The sequence below is a fragment of the Poecilia latipinna genome, unplaced genomic scaffold, assembly GCF_001443285.1.
Source record: "Poecilia latipinna isolate Pla-1442-1.1 unplaced genomic scaffold, P_latipinna-1.0 Scaffold2957, whole genome shotgun sequence".
Taxonomy (NCBI): domain Eukaryota; kingdom Metazoa; phylum Chordata; class Actinopteri; order Cyprinodontiformes; family Poeciliidae; genus Poecilia; species Poecilia latipinna.
The window spans coordinates 46815-65904 of record NW_015115573.1 but is presented as its reverse complement, the minus strand read 5'-3'; the positions used below and the strand labels follow the sequence as shown (position 1 = coordinate 65904).

At 38.5% G+C, this 19090-nt stretch overlaps 1 protein-coding gene across 2 annotated transcripts in view; it reads left to right on the top strand.

The window, feature by feature from the left end:
• The first annotated feature begins 18107 nt into the window (after nt 1-18107).
• LOC106939705 (mediator complex subunit 13L) overlaps nt 18108-19090 on the top strand; it is a 38473-nt gene continuing 37490 nt past the window's right edge. For both annotated transcript variants that reach the window (XM_015022210.1, XM_015022209.1), the window contains exon 1: nt 18108-18238. In XM_015022210.1, the coding sequence (XP_014877696.1) occupies nt 18123-18238 (116 nt within the window). In that variant the 5' untranslated portion in view covers nt 18108-18122. The remainder of the gene's footprint in view (nt 18239-19090) is intronic.

Here is a 19090-nt window from a genome sequence, read left to right as displayed (position 1 = left end):
AAAAAAAAAAAAAAGTAAAAGAAAAAGAAAAAAGTAAATGAGCTTAAACCAGTGAATTTAAACTCATTTTCAGCCTGGTGTTTTCTGCCTCACAAACGGCGCCGCACAAGGCTGGTTTTGTCATTTTGGGTGACTGATTTTTCTAACTTGCCCCATTCTCCACCGGTTTCGCCTGTTAAAACAGGAAGCGTATGCAGTAGGAGGGTTTGTTTTTACAGGAATCTTATGGGAAAAAAAAACAAAAAAAAAACAAGCACTTAGGGTCAGTTTTTCATGACTGTTGCATGAATACAAAAATCCCTAAAACAAATGCTAATTTGGGTGTTTAATTCAGTTTGTGTATGATGAAATTAACTCTCGTATGCCTCTACTTCTTGTGCCGTTTCTGTTGTTTAGCCGTACATCTCCCTCATTAGCTCTGCCTGTTGTTTAAAATGAGAACTGCATAGAGTGCTGTGCATCTTAAGCACCAAGCATGCAGGGACAGTTACCTTGGATGGGAGATGTATGTGCAGCCATTTTCAGATCTCTCTAGAAATGTTCAGTCGGATTCAAGTCTAGACTGTCCACTCCAGGACATCCACAGAGTAATCCTGCTGAAAAATGAACTGTCTCCCCAGTCTGAGGTCAGATGTGCTCTGCAGAAGGTTTTCACCCAGTACATTGTTGCATTCATCTTTTCCTCTATCCTGACTAGTCTGCCAGTTCTGTGTGCTGCAAAAATTCCCCGCAGCATGATGCTGCCAGCACCGTGCTTGACTGTAGAAAGATACCTGAAGGATTGGAGTTTCGTCCCCTGGATTTCACACCAAAGCTCTATCGTTGTCTCATCAGACCAGAGAATTTTGTTTCTCATTGTCTGACGGTCCTTCGGGTGTCTTTTGGCAAAGACATGTACCTTTTATTAAGGCATACTTTTGATGCCGTCTTATTCCCTTGATTTGGGCCTCAACACAATCCTTTCTCTGAGGTTTGTAGACAATTAATTGAATTTCTTGCTTGGTGTTTGACCTCTGACATGCGATGTCAGCTGTTGAATCTCGTGTAGACGGTCGTGGTCCTTTGTAGATCAAGTCCTATCAGCTGGACGTCTTTTAAATTGTAGAAACACCTCAAAGGATGATCAGCGGAAACAAGTCCATTTTGTTCTTCCTGGTAAAAGCCATGAATACCTATGTATATGTAATTTCTTGATTGAGTTTTAATAAATTAGCAAAAATCTTCCAAGTAGCTTCCCACTTTCTCTTAATGGACTATTTGTTTATAGCATTTTGAGGAAAGAGATTAATTTAATAAAATTTGGAATAAGGCTGCAACATCACAGAGTGTGGAAAAAGTGAAGCCCCGTGAATAGTTTCCAGATGCGCTGTAAGCAAGCTGTGCTGTGGGTTGGTAAAGCACCATAGCAGTGAATGGAAGCAGCTGGAAATCTCACCCCTAAATAAACTTCAATAACTCTATTTTCCTCATGAGGGGTTTAGCTGTTCTGTAGGAACAAAGCTGTCAAACATTATTCTGAAGACGCCATCTGTGAGGTCACTCAAACTCTGCAAATTCAACATGTGTTTGGACAAGAGTGTGTTGTTCAGGTTTGCAGAGTTGCTTCAGATTAATGCTACACATGTGGTGAAAATGAGAAGTGAAGATGCCTAAATATAATTAGACACAGAGTAGAGTAAAATGTTTTTATTTAGCTGGGTGCTGTAAAAAATGGCATCTAATTATTGCTGGTAAAATTGCGCCAGGGAAAAGTTAAGTTGACTTGTTTTTTTGTATTATTTAGAAAAACAATCTACAGGCATTACCTGAGTTTTTTGTGTGGCATAAGACACATTTAAACAACAAACCATGAACTACACATCTTCTTGCCTAAGAAACTTTGTGCTCTCTTGATTTTCTGCCTCACTGGTTTGAGCTGTTTGTTATTGTACTGACATGAACTGTCATACTGTTATCCAATATGACAGTTTATTTACTTTTTAAAGCCAAGATTCTGCATGTACTTAAAACAACGGTTTAATAAACCTTTAGCAAGACGTATTTTGAAGAAATAAACACTGTTTTGTGTCAGTGAGTAGAAATCCATGTGTTTCTTAACATTTTTATTTATCCTGCTTAGAAAATCTTTGAGTGCTCACTCAACTCTTTCTGTATTCCCAATAACAAAGTTTATTTCGACTGTGTCACATTCTGCTGTGCCTCGTAACACTTCCTAACTCTGCATACACAGTGGTGTCAATTGTTTTTATGAATGACTGCCTCCAAAAGCTTTTACTATGTCAGAAAAGTGTGGGTATAACTCTAAGATATGATTAAATATACCCATTAAGGGACATATTATGGCTTGAATCAAAGTAAATCAACTACAAACTAGATAAATACTGAATGTATAAGTTCACAAATGATCAGACTCTGTTAATTACCAGTTTAACACCAACATCCAGTGTTTAGAAAAAAATAAATCTTATTGAAACTTTACCAGGCATTTACATGCGGACTAGAGTGAACAATGAACAGACAAGAGCAGCTCAGCCCACCTTCCGCCTGTACATATGCAAAATTAATGGCTGAGATGGGCCTATAGATGTTAACGCTACCTCAGGATGACAGTTTGGCACCCACAGTACACTTCTGCTTCACATTTCCCCCTCCATTATTTATCTGACAATCTTCCCCACAATCACGATGCACAATAGGATCTTAAAAGCCCCTGTCAGCGGGGAGTTCAGTCGGTCACATCTGACAGTTTTAAGGATATTGAACACATATTATAAACCGTGGTAAGTTGTGTTACCTGGAGGATTGATTTACGCTGTGACAAAAAAATGAATAAATGCCTCAAGGTAGCTATGGTCTATATAAATTAACGCTGCTTTAGTAAAGTTAGTTTACTAGTAGAAATGATGAAAGGATTGAGTTTTATGTACTTATAGTTTCAAATGGGAGATTGAGGATTAAATTGACGCCCTGCCTGCGTTTTGAAGACGAGCCGTTTCTCTTTGATATCTGCAGTTTGTGAAGCCTCTCAGTGTGCATCAAGTGAGTGCAAGAGCCAAATTGATTTTTTCCCCTGGCGTTTTTGTCACAAGTGTCGAGATGCTGATTTTGTTGCAGAAGCCAGCGAATCATTGCCCCCCACAACAGGTTTTTGTTCTCCTGCAGGTTCTGCAGCTATTTGTGTAAACAATTAGGATGCACAAGAGTGTCTTTTGAATGACTAAAACCTACATATGTTGCCTCGTATCCTCTGCTGCGAGTATGCGGTTCCTTCATTTTTGTCAAATGTAGTGAGTGAATTTAGTGCTGATCACGAAGATTTCAACAATAATAAGTTTAAACTAGCTGAAACTTTCAATGTTACGCGTGTTGCATAAATGAACATATTCAGAAAATTTATCGGACAAATTAATTGGGACTGAACCACATTGACGAACTGTTGCTGTTTTATTTAATACATCGACTCAACTGCATCTGTTTCTCATAATCGATTTTCTTTATGACGACGATGTTAGCGGACAGATGTGAAGTGTTCGGTATTTTTAATACTGACTGAAGTGGAAAACCTCACAAACTATGCGTCCTCTGGGCACAAGTGCTCCCAGGGTCAGACGGGGACCAACTCAGACAACTCAGCCATTGCTTGAACTGCCACTTGGTTTGCCAGGGCAGAGCTGAGAACCATCCGTCCTCGCTGTATCTTTGAGACAAAGAGAGAGAGTGGGAGGGAGAGAGAGAGAGAGAGAGAGAGAGAGAGCTTTGCTTGTCTCTTTCTCTGTTTCTCTCTCGATTCGCCTCTAGTGGCGGTTAGGAAGCCCTGTGGAGTCCTGTTAAGCCTCTCAATAGCTGCCCTGCCTCCCACCTCGAGGCTCATTCACTTCTAATGAGGTGCTCAAGTGTCTATGGCTTAACACAAGGGTCAACACACAGGAACGGTTCTTTTTTACTCGGCTTGCTCTGGCATTGTAGGAAACACTTAAGTGATTAATGATAACGTGCTCTTATGCTTTCATCTGCAAATGATTCACTTTATTTATGCATCATTTGCAAAGCTTGCCAAACTTTTTTTTTTTTTTAATATATTTCTGTGCAAATAACAAAACCTTTCACCGTAGCTTGTTTACATGATATTAAGCAGTCGTCATTCAACACCTACATCAGCTGAAGTCGAGGATAAACAGTTTTCCTTTGCCTAATTGGTGTAATTTGCATGCCACAGCAACACTGGGTGCTTAACATTTGACATTTGCAGGTAGACTGAGTGGATCACACAAACTGAACAACGCTCTTTAATATCAAGGTCCCAAAAAGACCTTGTGCACTTCAGTTGGCATTGCTTAAAACAAACAACAGCCACTTAGGATAAACTCACTTTCTACTCTTCCACTTCAGGACCTCCCTCGCTGCTGTTTTTTTTTTTTTTTTTTTTTTTTTGATTTCTTTTAATTTCTCCGGCTGATGTTGGGTGTCGGTGTGAGCGGTGCAGTTGCACAATGCACAGTTGTGAGTCTGATTTGTTGTTATTGCAAGGGTTAAACAAGTACGAACAGGTACAGCCAAGGTTCACTCTCAGATTGAGGATTAAAAACAGTCCAGGACAATTAGAGAAGGATTGTTTATAAAGGAAGCTTCAAATAATCTTCCCTTTCCATCATATTGCATTTTTTTCTTAAGATATCTTCAGTAAGTTAATCTTGGTGGGGTTTTTTGTTTTGATTTTCTTTTTAATGGCAAAAAGGCTGTTGCATGAGTAGAAGTCTTTCCAAATCCTCTGCAATGTTTACCTGTGGTTTGGAAGAAGGTTAAAAAAGTTTTTGGAAAAGCAACATTCCAACCTTTCACACCCACTTAGACCACCACGGGAGTCATCATAAACATCTGCTGCTGTAAAAAGCAAACTGCAAATACCGAGTCCTCCTCACCTCATTCAGCTATCTAAGCTGAAATAAACAGTTTCTATTACTGCCTGTCAACGCAGACAAATGAGATTAATCCTGAGAGAACGCATTAGACACTGCAGCCTGCTGCAGGAAATTTAGCGTGAGGTGGCAGTTTGACACCTAATTTATGCGGCAGTTATTAAACCTGAAACTGTAAAGATAATGCACACGAGTAAAGTACCTTGCAAAAGTATTTACACCTTTTGAGCTTTTATTATGTTAAAACAACAAACTTCTTAATTTTTTTCTTACCTGTTCTTCGTCAAGCAGCTCAAACTCAGTGATAGGAAGCATCTATGTTAGCAGCAAAGTGCTGCCGGTTCTCTGTTGTCTTTAAGCGTGAACTTTGACTGGGCTTTGTCAGTAAATGTTTAGAGATGTTATTCTGCTGGAACCAGAACCTCTACTCTTAAGTTTTTGTTTTTTGTTGCATCTTCTTACAAGTTTTATTCATGCATTGCAATATTTTTAGCTTCGATGTACCTCTAATCAACCTTCTGAATAAAAGCATCGCCCAAACAATGATACTCCCATTGCCGTGTGTCTCTGTGGAAATTGTTTATAGAAAATGTAAAAGATTTCCCCCCCACCTCCTCTCATAGCAATTTGTGTGTAGGCCAAAAAGTTACATTTTTTGTTTAGTCTGAATGTTTTTTTTAACTTTTATTTGTAAAAAGAAAACAAAATTATTTTTTGCCTCACTGATATAAGTTACCCTACGTTAGTCTATCATATTAAATGCAAGTAAGACACACTGAAGTTTGTAATTTTATTGTGATAAAATGTGTAAAAGTTACTTTAATAATGCTTTCCTAGTTAACAAGATGAAACAAACTGAAACAATGACTACTTAATGGCACAATTCCCTGAGAAAGTTACTAGATCCAGATTTTAAGGGATATTTGAAGAGTACAGAATCAAAAACAATCCTGTCAGAAAAACCAAGCAGTCAGTTTATGGACACTAAATCACAGATGGAAGATTAGTTTTAAAGTGAGACTGGAATATAGAGGAATAACCCAGCATTTTGGCTGGGAATTTGTATTTCATCTCCACTGAGGATTGGCACTGAGGCCAATTTTTGTTTAATTTTCATTCAGTTTTTTTTCTTCTTCTTTTTGATTCTGTGCTAAAATCCAAAAGGCTAATTATAATCCTTTGAGACTACAGAGACAAATGTGCTTTTTTGTACGAGTTGTCTGTGGAAAACAGTGCATAAGACCATGTTCCATTCGCTTATTTATTTCCCTGTGACCTCAGGGGAAAACACTTAGCACTCAGCATACATCTTTTCACAGCTTCTCGGACATTGAAAAAAGATGTGTGAGGGGTGCTTCGTTGTGTGCACAAACGAGTCTGTGCTGGGGTGGATAAACTACGTAAGTGACTGTCAAATTATGTAAGGATGTGGGATATTTCTGCAGTCCTTCCTTTGCACAGTTTGCTCCTTTTTTTCATTGCCACGGTTGGCAAGAAGCCTAAGAAACGAATCTGCAGCAGCACACAAAAACCCACTCCTTTTTTTGGTATCATACAGAGTTAGTTTTGATTTGTCACTACATTTTATCACCTTACATTGTTGTTTCTTCTCTGTTAATGTTTGTTTTTTTTAAATCTAATTTTCTTCTTACAGCTTTTTCAGCCCATGCTATCTTATTTGACTTTTGATTCTTGGTGTTTTAGCTTCAGCTGGATTGTCTTCAGTATCTCTAATTACGTCACTGAATTTACATTCATACAGCAAATATCCGTGTAAATTATAAATGATGCTGTCAACAAGCTCTTCTTAATGGGAAACTCTGAAATCACTCACAGCATCTCTCCAAATTAGTGTTGGGCTAACTGGTGAGCTGATGAATAAATTATAGCGTTTGTGTCATTTTTGTTTACTGAATTAGACATAACTTTAGAAAAAAGAAAATGCTAAAACATGCACAAGAAGTCAATTACTTGTTAAAATTTGAAGACAGTCGTGGTGTGATGTGCGCTGTCTTGTTTATCTGATGTGAAATTTGAGCTGGAAGCAGCTGGTACTTCTCTGTTAGCATAATGTTGCAGCATTGTGCGCTTTGTGATTGTTCTTTGTAGTCTTAAATTATTAATTTTCTTCCCTATTTCCTGTTTTCCTGCACTGATTTCCTTCCTCTTGGGTTGATAAAATATCTTTTATCCTTAGAGACTCACCGTATGCGTTAGCTTTAATCTTCTGTTAACTGCGCAGTTTCTGTTGAAACACTTATTCAGTAACATTCAAAGTGTACTACATGTTCCCACTTCTTATTGATTCCTTTTTTGTCTGTGGATACCTCTCTTTCTTTCTAGCCGCATCTCATGAAATACATTAATAGCATGCCAAGTCATGCTGCGTACCGTGCTTGTTTTCTCTTTTTTGGCATGTCATTACATGCTTCTCTCTGTAAAGACATGACATTGTGCCTTGTACTTTTTTTTTTTTTTTTTTTTACAATGTGAACCACGTGGGATGTTAGTTTCGAGGCCTCAAATACGCAAAAAGCTTAAAGTACCTAACCATTTACCTGAACATTTTAAAGTTTTACAATTGGCTCATATTCATTGTTGGCAGAAGAACAGCCTACCTTGTCTTTTTTTTTCTTTTCTTACCTATAAAAGCTGGTCAAAATGTTTTCTTTTTCAGTTAAAATTGAATTTGTTTTTTATGTGGTTTTCACCCCCTTATCTACATGAAAAGAGATTCTCACATTTGATCTTATAGTGTCAGGTTGTTCACAAAATGTTTAATACAAAAATGTGCAGCAAGTTATTTTATTCAAAAATATAAAAGCATCCAAAAAAGTCTTTCTGCTAAGATAACACATACTAATTATTACAGTTAAAATATTTGCATTTAGAAGTTTTTATATCAATTCTTAATTTTATATCTAATTCAGAAAAAATAAATATATGACTGGCCATGACAAAACCTGGAACAAATCCTCCCTCAGGGGATTTTGAGTTTTTTACAGATTCTGAAAGTGTGGACTCTAAGATTTCTAATTATGTCAAACACACATTTTAATGCTCTCATTTCCTCACTTCACTTTCAGTTTCAAGCTTTCATCATGCTGAGGGAAGTCAGTTTTCACCAGTGCAGGTAGCATAGTGATATTTGAGTTGACGTTGCCAATTCTGTCAACAAAATCTGTACTGTCCTGGTTTATCGTGTGATCAGATTGTGTTTGCTGCAGTGTAAAATACATTTTAAAGTGATGCCAGAATTGGATTTTCCTATATCATTGTGTTTTCTTTCAGCATTAAAAGGTAAGGTAGATTTGTAACAGTCAGACAAGGGTAAAAACTCACGAGAATCAAATTTTTTATTTTCAAATTATTTAAATTTGAGTTTGGCTCTAAAACATACCTAAGGAAAACTGAATTTCTGCTCAGGCTTTTTGATTTGGTGTCTCAGATCGTGATTATTAGTTGCTCCTTTTTCAGCCCCTCCTACAAAGCTTTCTGGAGGAACCATTGCAGCCATTTGAATGGGCCCCAGGAAGGGGACGGTCATCTGCATAGAGTAAGAGACAACTGTAGTCATCCAAAGCATTTTCAAGAGTGCAAATGGTACAGAGGAGAAAATGTAGCATTTCTGATATTCTTAAAACCTCGAGGTACTTTGATATCAGTATCTTGCTCATGCTTTCTTTACTGTTAGCAAAAAACCTATTGTTGCTTGTCTACAGTGCATTTCAGCAGCAGCTTTTGTTATCTGATTATCAGTCTCGGTGGTTCTCTGCTACTAACCATTTAGCCTGAAAGACCTGGGAAAATTCCCATGAACAATAAGTCACCTGCTTTATCTCCACTGATGTCAGGATCAAATAAAGAATCTTTGTTTGCCCTTGCAGCCAACAACAGAACTTTTGACATGCCTTGCTTGTGAATAAGACATTTTACCAGAAGCTCTGGAGAGAAAATAGTATGTTTCATGAAGCACTTTTTCTGTTTGTGGCAGGCTTTGTTTATATTAAGTAAATATGTTATGTTGACATATGTAGTACCTGTAAGAAAAGTTAGAGTCCTCTTGTGGGAGATAAAAAAAGTACAGTTGATGTGCAGTCTGCATATTCTGTTATGCATAAAACATATATATATATATATATATATATGATTCACTAAAGGAAAGAAAAAACACTAAGACCATAACATGTTTCGCTAAAGCTGAGTCTTGATATATTCCGTGCTTTTGCTTGCAAATTCAAATTGCTTCGGCATGCCAAATCTCCACTCACAGCAAGACACAAGCCATTTTTCTACAATATGTGCTTCTCTCTCTCTCTCGCTCTCTCTCTCGCTCTCTCTCTCTCTCTCTCTTTTTTCCTTCAAGTCAAATTCCCCCATTGACAGAGCCAGTGATACAAAACAAAGTGCTGTAGATCTGGTGCAGAGAAGGAACGAGCAGAAGTTGTGTAAGGGAATAGTGTATGAGCTGCTGTGTTGACATAGCCTGGATCTGTGCCAGCCATCCGCTCTTGCCCTCCGCTTTGACCTCAGCGGAGGAGAGGTGGAGCCTTTTTTTTTTTTTTTTTTTCTGGCAGAAACATGACTCTGGTGGATAAATTACAAAAGAAGATTAAGGCAGACACAAGATTCACACTGACAAGTCAAGCTGGAAAATTCTGTAGTTATTTTTGTGAGCTTGTGTTTATGTGAACGCACACTCTGATGGCACAACACCCAGTCTCTTCTACTGGCTCTATACTTGACTCACCCCCACAACTATGCAAGCAGCTCCAGCTCAGTCACCTAATTGATTCCAGATTTCCCCCTCATCCCTTCACTCTTTCAGGCCTCCTCTTCCTCCTCCTCTCCCTTGTCTTCCCCTTCCTCCTCCTTGCTGTCACCCCAGCTCTTGGTTTTCTCCATCACTCCAGGCCTGCTGGGTCTCACTGCCTTCCATGCACACATTTTTTGTTATCATTAAAATATAGTCACATGGTTTTGCATATTAAAATGTGTTGATTTCACATAGCCCTATTTAGGGTAATCATGCAATGTTTATGTGCTTGAAATTCAAAGTGCTGTAAGGTTGGTGGTTGTATCATTGCTTCTAATAGAGTTTTTTTATTTTATGATTTACAAGCTTATTACTAAAGAAGATGCTTAAAAAAAGATGGAGACAATACAGATGCCAACTTACAAAAAAGTAGCAGATTCCTGTGAAACAGAAGAGAAATGATAAGTGGTTTTCAATGTTTTTTACACAAAAAACTTAAAAGTTTGGTACGCATTCATATTCAATCTCCTCCAGAATTACCACACTTTTCAGACAGCCTGACATGTGACTACGTTATGTGTGTAGTGAGCTTCTTTTCACAACATGAGTCTTGTACCTGGAAACCGTAAATAAAAAAGTAACGGCTAAAGGCTAGCTCGTCCTCAAACTTTTATTTCAACTTTCGCAGATTTCCACAGCGTCAGAGAGAAAGATCAAGCAAGAGATGATAAAAAAGCAGATCACAAATCTCACATCAACTCCAGTACATAATATTTCTGACAAATTGACCCTGGATTTGAATAATTGGGATAATAAAACCTAACAAGCCACAAGCGAAGCTAATGGTGCAAAGCAACATACAATATGCCAGATGACATGCTTGCTTTTTCCAGCACGTATGAATAATTTATTGTGAGTTAAGTTTGTAATTGATACATCAGGGTTAAATAATTATGACAGTTGTGTGTTTATTCTTATTTAACTTATAAGACAACATAGTTTATTGGAAGCAGTCATTGCTTGATGTACCTTTTTGTTTACCCTCAAACTTGGATTGGATAAAATCACATCAGCAGGGACTTTTATGAACAGGAAACAAATATTTTTATTTTCCTGCTGAGTGAAAGCAGCGGAGTGACTTTGTGGGTTCTGTGTTTTCTTCTGATTCTGTCAAAATTTCAATGTTATCCTCATTTAGTTATAGAAATCGAGACAATTTTGACTTTGGAGTTCATCTTTGAATCTAATTTTAGAAGTATTTTAGAAGTACTTCATGATTTATTTTGTCACCTTACTGTAGGATATTTCATCAATATGAAAACAAGAGAGGTGAGCTGACATTCCAGTGAAAGGCATATCTTCCTCATAACCTGCTGGACACATTTTATATGAATGAAAATGATGAAATGTAAATATAAAATAAAAATGTGTGGAAAATTCCACCATTAAAACAAACTAAACTAAAGACAGTCCTATAATTTGAAAAACGAGATGAATTTGTTGACTGATAAGTTGAGGGATGATTCAGTGTAATCAATTCACAGGATCATTACACTGTATGAATACTGTTTAAATAAAAAGAGGCTCTTCATATTAATTACCTTATCATCTCAATGAATTAAATATGGCTTATTAAAATTGCAGTCAAATTGAGCATATGTCGTTTTGAATGTCTTGCTGCTTTGTTGTAATTTCTTCTCCTATTGGCTGGTTTACTAAAAAACAATGGATGTCGTAGCATTTGCTTCATTGAGCAACATTGACACTTCTGAGTGGTACAGGTTTGAAAAGGCACACAGTCTCGCACTGGAGTGCATTGTTTCACAGAAATCAATAGAAATGTATTTTTTTTAACTTGTTTCTGAGCATGCTAATGTGGATTACCTTTCAGTTCCCTCCAACTTAGAATTGACAGTTCAGTTTGCGAATATTGAGTGTCTACATTTCTTTTTCTGCACATAAATACTCATTTCCCAGACCCTGACGCGTGTTATCAGCACAAGACTATAAATAACAGGAGTTAAACCCTCTTGTACGTCTTGATTCTCTCCTGAGCAGCCTTCCTGCTGTTATTGTCATCTGAGCGCTGCGCGTGAAACTGCCCTTTCCTGAGATGCCCCGTTTGCAAACTGCCTAATACTGAATAACCACAACAGCTGCTCTGTGATTTGGTGATTACCTAAGTCAATAAATGTACAAAAAAGAGGTTGCCAATACATCAACACTTGAAAGCTTTAATAGCATTATTGATGATGCGGAAGGAGAATTACTTTTATTTGTGCTGATTCAAAAACTCTGCAAAATGGTTTCTGGATATATAACAGTCAGCTTTTATGGCCTCTTAGTTTTCCTGTGTGGCATCTTAAGACCTTATCCAGCACCTAAGGGTGTTCTCAAACTACCTATACTCATCAGTTTGACTGTAATAAATGTACTCTGGGCTTTACGCAGCGCAGACAGTTGTGTGCTTATGTGCACAGTTTCTTCCTATATATCAGGAGTTTTCTATTCTTAATACATGATTACATTGTACCAATTCAATTACATGGTTAGGAGACATCGCTTTTAAAAAAAAGTATTTGCACCCTTACAAATTTTTAAAGTAAATTTAAGCAACTTAAATTCATAATGTAGTGTTCAGATGATGGGCTCATTCATTCAGATAATTACTCTAATTCAGACTGCTGGTTCTGTTCCACTAGCAACAAAATCATGAAAGATCACTTATAACCATCCGACAACACGATGCAGATCCCGAAAAGCGTCACATCATGTCCTGATTTACAGAAATGTCATATGTGAAACAGTTATTGACATTTGTCACTTTATCGAACAAAAAGGGTTACAAAACTGTATCTAATACTGTGGGAGTCCAGCGACTACAGTGAGAGACATTATACATAAATGGAGATGACATGGAAAAGTGGTGAACCTTTCCAGGAATCACCATCTACCTAAATTACCCCAAGAGACCATTATAATCTCATCCAGGAGATCACAAAGGACTCACCTTGGTTGTGCACCAGGGAAGCAATTTGACTTAAATTCAACATGTAGTGTTCAGATGATGGGCTGAAATCTGATTGAGTATCAGAGGCATGGCCTCACACAGGGCCTTCATGCTCAGAAACCTTCCAGTCTGGCTGAATTACAACATCTCTACAAATGAGAGAAGACTCCACCTGCTTGGCAACATTGGCCACTCATTACAAACTTTAGATGGAGTTGTTAATACCAGGGCTTAGGGGGGTAATTACTTTTTAAATAAGCCCATGTTGTAGTGGTGATGTCTCCTAATAAAAGAGACATCATCCTCTCAAAACTATTTTGTATTTAATCAGGTTCTCTTTGCGAGGTATTAACATTTGTTTGATGATCTAAAGCGTTTAAGCCTGACAAAAACAAAAAGAACAGACTGGGCTCATCCCAGTCGGTATTTACGCATCAATCACTGAGGCTTTATGAAAGAAATTTACGTTCAGCTTTTGCCTTGTAATTGTAAAACTTAGTATTTATTTATTTTAAATAGAAATGCGCCTCACTTTCAGACGTAGAAACACATTTGTAGTTCCCTCTAGTTGTTCTTTGTAATCTAAAAGCGTGTTGAGCAATATGAGTACATCCACTTAGGAAATGTATGATTACCATCTTTATCCCTGCTTCCTTGTGTCAATCTTTGCTCTGTTTCGCTTTCCACCCATCTGCACGACCTCGTGAATGTTTCTCCCTCTTTTTATTGACGAAAGCACAATGAGCAATCACCGAACCCTCAGTGAATAGCTAAAAGAGATCAACCTCTGTTTCAGGGCAGGGGCAGCTAATTACTAAAGAAGCGTTTTGACAACGAGTGAATTTTGCACACACGTCATCCTTCCCGGTTCGAGCCGAAGGCACACGCCCTGCAAAAGACACAACATAACATCACTACGCCTGGTGTTATCGATCCGAGACAAATGAACAAATGAGAGACACAGGGTGGGGGAGAGGAGGAAGGAAACGTGGAGCACGGGACTATCATGTGCAAGATGGAGCGTTGTCACAGCTCAACTCTCGCCTTCTCCCCGTCTCAGATCAATACCGTCTTTGTATTTGTTTCCACCGAGTTGAAGCAGTGAGCGGTCACTCTCTCCTGTGGTGTGAGACGGGCACAGTCGGGAGATGAGAGGGGGAGAAAGAGGCTGAAGGACAAACACGAGGGAGGTGGAAAGCTGGGGCTAGACCTGGAGAGAAAGAGAGGTGGAAAAGAAATGAAAGAGTGGAAGTGGCGACCCAGTTCCATCACTGCTTGTTTGTGTTTTGAGCGGTGTGGCAGTAAAGAGCGTTGTGGCACAAAGATGAGGAGGGGGAGAAGGTTGTGTGAAGGAAGTGTGCATCTGTGAGAGCATGACCTCACTCCCATATATCATGCAAAGTCAAGCCCAACACATATATCTGCATGAGAATTCACCTTGGGTGACAGTACTGACTACCACGCATTAATAAAATGTTAGCTTTTATACGTTCACCCCGTACAACTTCTCGCTGATCTTTTTGAGTTATCAAAAACACGCAACGGTTAATATCCATCTGTCTATCCGCCTAAATTTAAACATTTGGCAAAGAATATTTAATCGATAAAACTTAGTCTTTCATGCAGCTCTTAAAAACAGGAAACAGAAGAGATCTTACATTAGATAGTCGCAGAGGAAACGGTTATTTTTCTGCGCTGTGAAGAATGAAAAGTAAAATGTGCACAAATTAAACAAATTCAAAGCAAATTTTAGAGGTTTCTAAAAGCAATGACAACAATAATAACATGTATAAAGGAGTACAAATAACTGGATGCAAAACAAAAAAAAAACAGTGTTAATATTATGCAATCGTGGTATTTATGGAAATCAATTCAATTAATTAGCGGTACTTAAAGCCTTAAACATCATTACCAAAATACATTAATGTTGTTAAGCTTTCATTTTCATAAATCATAAAGTGCTACACTGAAAGAAAACAATTGTGGTAAATGGCACAATTTGTTTTCGATTGCTCTTTGACTTTCATTGCAGATTATTAAATGTCTTGTATTGGTTGAAAGATTTATTGATTGGTAGTTTAAAACCTGATCTGAATCAGTAATAAGATAACAGATGTCACTGTCAGCCATTTTTCCAGTTCATGTATTGTCTAAATCACTTATTTCTAAGTATATTGTGAGGTTATTTTTGTAAATTATTGACCCTTTTAGGCAGCATTTAATTTGTGTATAGCATTTTGCCTTTTTTTTGTGATTCAGGTGTAACCCACAGTCTGATCTTTCCCTTCCAATTTCGTCTCTCTTACTCTTTTCCAAACATTTTAACTCCTGGCACTAAATTACAAAGTCCCAACAGATTTGAGGTTTCAGAACTGTAATCCACCAGCCTCTGAATGACCGCACGGCGGGTACTAGCGTCTGTCACTACTGTTGACTCTGCCTGAAAACGACTAGTGGGAATTCCCAGAATGATTATTTCTCATTACCTGATGTTATCAAAAAGGAGAAACTTCCTCTTCCTTTTTAAAGGAAAATTTTCCCCTGTCCATTGTTACATGCCATTCAATGTATGCTCAGGAGAGGGGCTTTAATCAAAATGAAGATTGAATGCAGTCTGTTGGCTATTGTTCTTTAAACTACCTTTTTTATTGATTTTTTTTTGTTAGAAAGAAGGTACTAATTTTCTATCAACTTAGCTATAAATGTCTTCAAGCTGGTTTTATTTCTGAATTTATTCGTAATTTCACTGAATTCAAACTGGAAAATTTCCCTGGAGAAACCAGAGTGTATCTAAATTTCAATCTATTTCAGAGATTTGAAACTGGGCTAAACTGAGGTGTGAGTAATTGAATCTGAAAGACAAAAACATTATAATCAATTGAACTGAACTGAAGTTGATTAAACAGACCAGAACTGATCTGGGTTGTATTGAACTGAATTCAATTAAATCAAGTTGAATGAAATTCACTGAAATGAATTCAATTCATTTGGACTGAGCTGATTTTGAATAAAATCCAATAGAACTGAACTGAACTGAGTTGAGTTGAGTTGGGCTGAATTAATTTGAACTTAATTAAATATGAGTGAATTGTGAATTAGACTGAATTTAATTAAAACAGAGGCACCAATCCTGTCAACATCCAGTTATTGGAGCAAGCAGGTAAACTCATTTAAACAGAAGTAAATTAAATGTGCTGGAATGAATTAAGCTGAACTAAACTGAATATTGAGAGTTGATTTTCAGTTCCCACATTTAAAAACAAAACGAGTGCATGAGAAAATAAGCTATTTATTATAATCCTTGTGTCACTTAATTAGCATAAATGGAACCAAAGTCATGAGCAGTGTACTTTGAACTTGAAGTAATACGCATTTGGAAGGGGCGATGGTGTGAGAGAATATTTAGTTGTACTTCATGTAGCTCCATCTGTGATTAATGATTGATTGTAACGCTATAAAAACCGCCACTGCACTTAGCGGGGCATTTACTGTTTACAGCCTTCTCGTCCCCTGGGCCAGCCGCGTTGCTCTTCTGATTAACTGGAAGCAACATCTAAAAATGTGGCAGTTACTAGCTGACTATTGGGAAAAATGTCAGTTTCACGGGGTGTCAGTTTCACACTCATTTGGGATATTACTGCTTTGAAATATCAGACAAATGTTGTATTTCACACTCTATTTTTCTATATATGTAATGATTTTTTTTTGTGTGTTTGTGTGTGTGTGTGTGCAGATGCTCTTGTGGATGCCTGACCTTAATTTCTTGCTACAGCGATTTGTCACACCTTGCATTGATATGGCGCAGTGAGCTGGCTTGCTGACAACTGCGATTTAAGCAGACAAACAGGCAATCTACATTAAATGTGGCTCCTAAAAATATGGTGCTGTCACTTTATTGAGATTGGTGACACGTGCTGAGTGCTGCAGGAATTCTGGGAGCAAATGTGAAAAGTTTTTCCTGTTTATGGTAGTCTCTTTAAGAATATGGGTTTAGTTTCTTTTTTGGCAGGATGCGCTGAAATGATGGAGGGGTGAGGAGTCGCTTACATAGATTTAGACTAATGGGGGGGTCAGGAGTGTGCCGCCTAGGCTGCCACAAGGAGAGGGAATGAAGATGACTTGTAGAGAGCTGGGAGAGTTGGTAATGAAAAAAAAAAAAGTTTTTTTTTTTTTTTTCAAGAGAAGGAGAAAGAAGGGAGATGTAGAGACAGGGAGAACTAATGAGTTGGATTTTCCAGAGACTTTGCATTCTGCTCATGGTGCTCGCTGTATCTCTCTCCGCTGTGGAAGAGCTGGCTGGAGCGAGCTTCCTGTCTGAGCCCTGAAGCAGGAGTAAATGAGGGGTGGGTAGGAAAGGGGGTGTTGGAAGCAATAGAACAGAGGAAGGAGGAGAAGGGGAGGAGGGCGAGGGGCGGCAAGGAGGGAGGGAATCCAGTGTTGAAATTGAATGCCAGGGCGCCATGTTCTCACCGCCAGCGTTTCCATGGTTACAGGGTAATTCTGGCGAGTAAGGAAATTTCATTCACTTTGGTATGAGAAGAAGAAGACAAAAACAAAGGGGGGGGGAGGTATTAACAATGCAGCAGAGGAATAGAAAGGAATACATAATCAAAAAAAATAAAATAAAATAAAGGAGGAGATGAAAAAAGAGGCAGGAGGAAAAAGAAGGAAACATCTAGTGGGGTTTGTGCCACCCATCCCCCAGGCGAACTGCCTCTCTGCCTCTCATTCCTTTTTTTTTTTTTTTCTTGTGTATTTCTGTGATGCTTGGTTTGTTTGCCACCACCCTATCAGCAAACACAACACCCACCCACAATCTTCCAGTTCTTCAGCAGCCCTGCAGGTATACGGCGAAGAACAAAGAGAAACACTGCTAACTGGCCGCTGTGTATGTTTTTTGTCGGGGTGTGTGTGTGTGTGTGTGTGTGTGTGTGTGTGTGTGTGTCTCCTTTTTGGGGGAGGGCAAATGAAGGGTTAGGGGTGGGGGTGTGGGGGGTGGTGCTGGGGTGGATTTAGGGAGAGGTCTGAGAGGCTGCAGGATTGTTCACATGACAGATCTGTGTAGTCGTTGCTTATGTCTCGCAGGCTTTGCCAAAGTTGATTTAAGGATATTAAACCTCCAGACTCCCAAAATTGCAAAGAAGAAGAGCTAAAACGGCCGTGTGAATGTGGAAACCTAAGCACGCAGGCATGTGTATCAACCTATACAAAAACAGACACACTCACACTGTCTGTCTAACAAGGGTTGACAACTGCAAGGGGGGAGGAGGGGTGGGAGGGGGTGACTGGGATGTCAGAGCAGCCAGTGTGACAGCTGTACAGCCAAGCAACCCCTGTTCACACAATCACACACACACACGCACCGAAGCAATATGTGTGCTTCATCATTTCTGATATCATCATCTTTAAATGATATTATGTGTGAGATGTATAAATTATAATGTTGCTTTTTTTCCCCCCTTCTTTTCCAGTGGCTGATGAGGGGCTTTGGGAGTGTGGACTGTCCTACGAGTGCAGGACCCTCCTGTTCAAAGCCATACACAACCTGCTGGAAAGGTAAAACCGATGATCAACAAACAGAATAACAGGGGGATCTCATTTAGGAAGACTTTTTAGAACATCTTAATACTGTTCAAATTTAAGACATACATTAATAGCAAAATCTAACTGAAGTAACTTAACTTAATAACTTATTAAACTCAAATTTGACTTACTTAAAAACATAGGCTAGTGAAATATAACTTAGTCCAGTTGTGTTTTTTAGCCCTGGCATGTGAGTCCATTGGTTTTACAGCTTACTCTGTTTTGCCGAAAGTATTCACTCACCGATCCAAATCATTGAATTCAGAGGTTCCAACCACATGTGGATGAAATCCAGCACCTTGGCATGCAGACTGCTTCTACAAACATTTGTGAAAGAATGGGTTTGCTCCCAGGAGCTTGCCAAATCCCAACGTGGCACTACGGTAGGACGCCACCAGTGCAAAAAGTCCAGTTGTGCAATTACCTCGCTACTAAATATTCTACTATCAAGTGTTGGCAGGAATATAACATAGTGCAAAAGCAACACAGGATCTCGGCCAAAATGTTGTGGGTCACATAGAAGAACGAGGACAGTGGATGCTGAGACACAGGTCACCAACTTTTTGAAACAGAAAGTTAATTTTATTCAACTTCAAACCTTTGCAGCAAAAAAGATCCACCATAACAGTAAGTGATAACAAATTTTGGGGAAACTATTGAAATCTGAGAATTGAAAACTTCATCATATACTCTACAATTGCTAGTGCATAAGGTGATCTTTATGGCCGTTATATTGCCTTTATGTGTGTGTGTGTGTGTGTGTGTGTGTCAGTGGTGGGAAGTAACGAAGTACAAGTACTTCGTTACTGTACTTAAGTACAATTT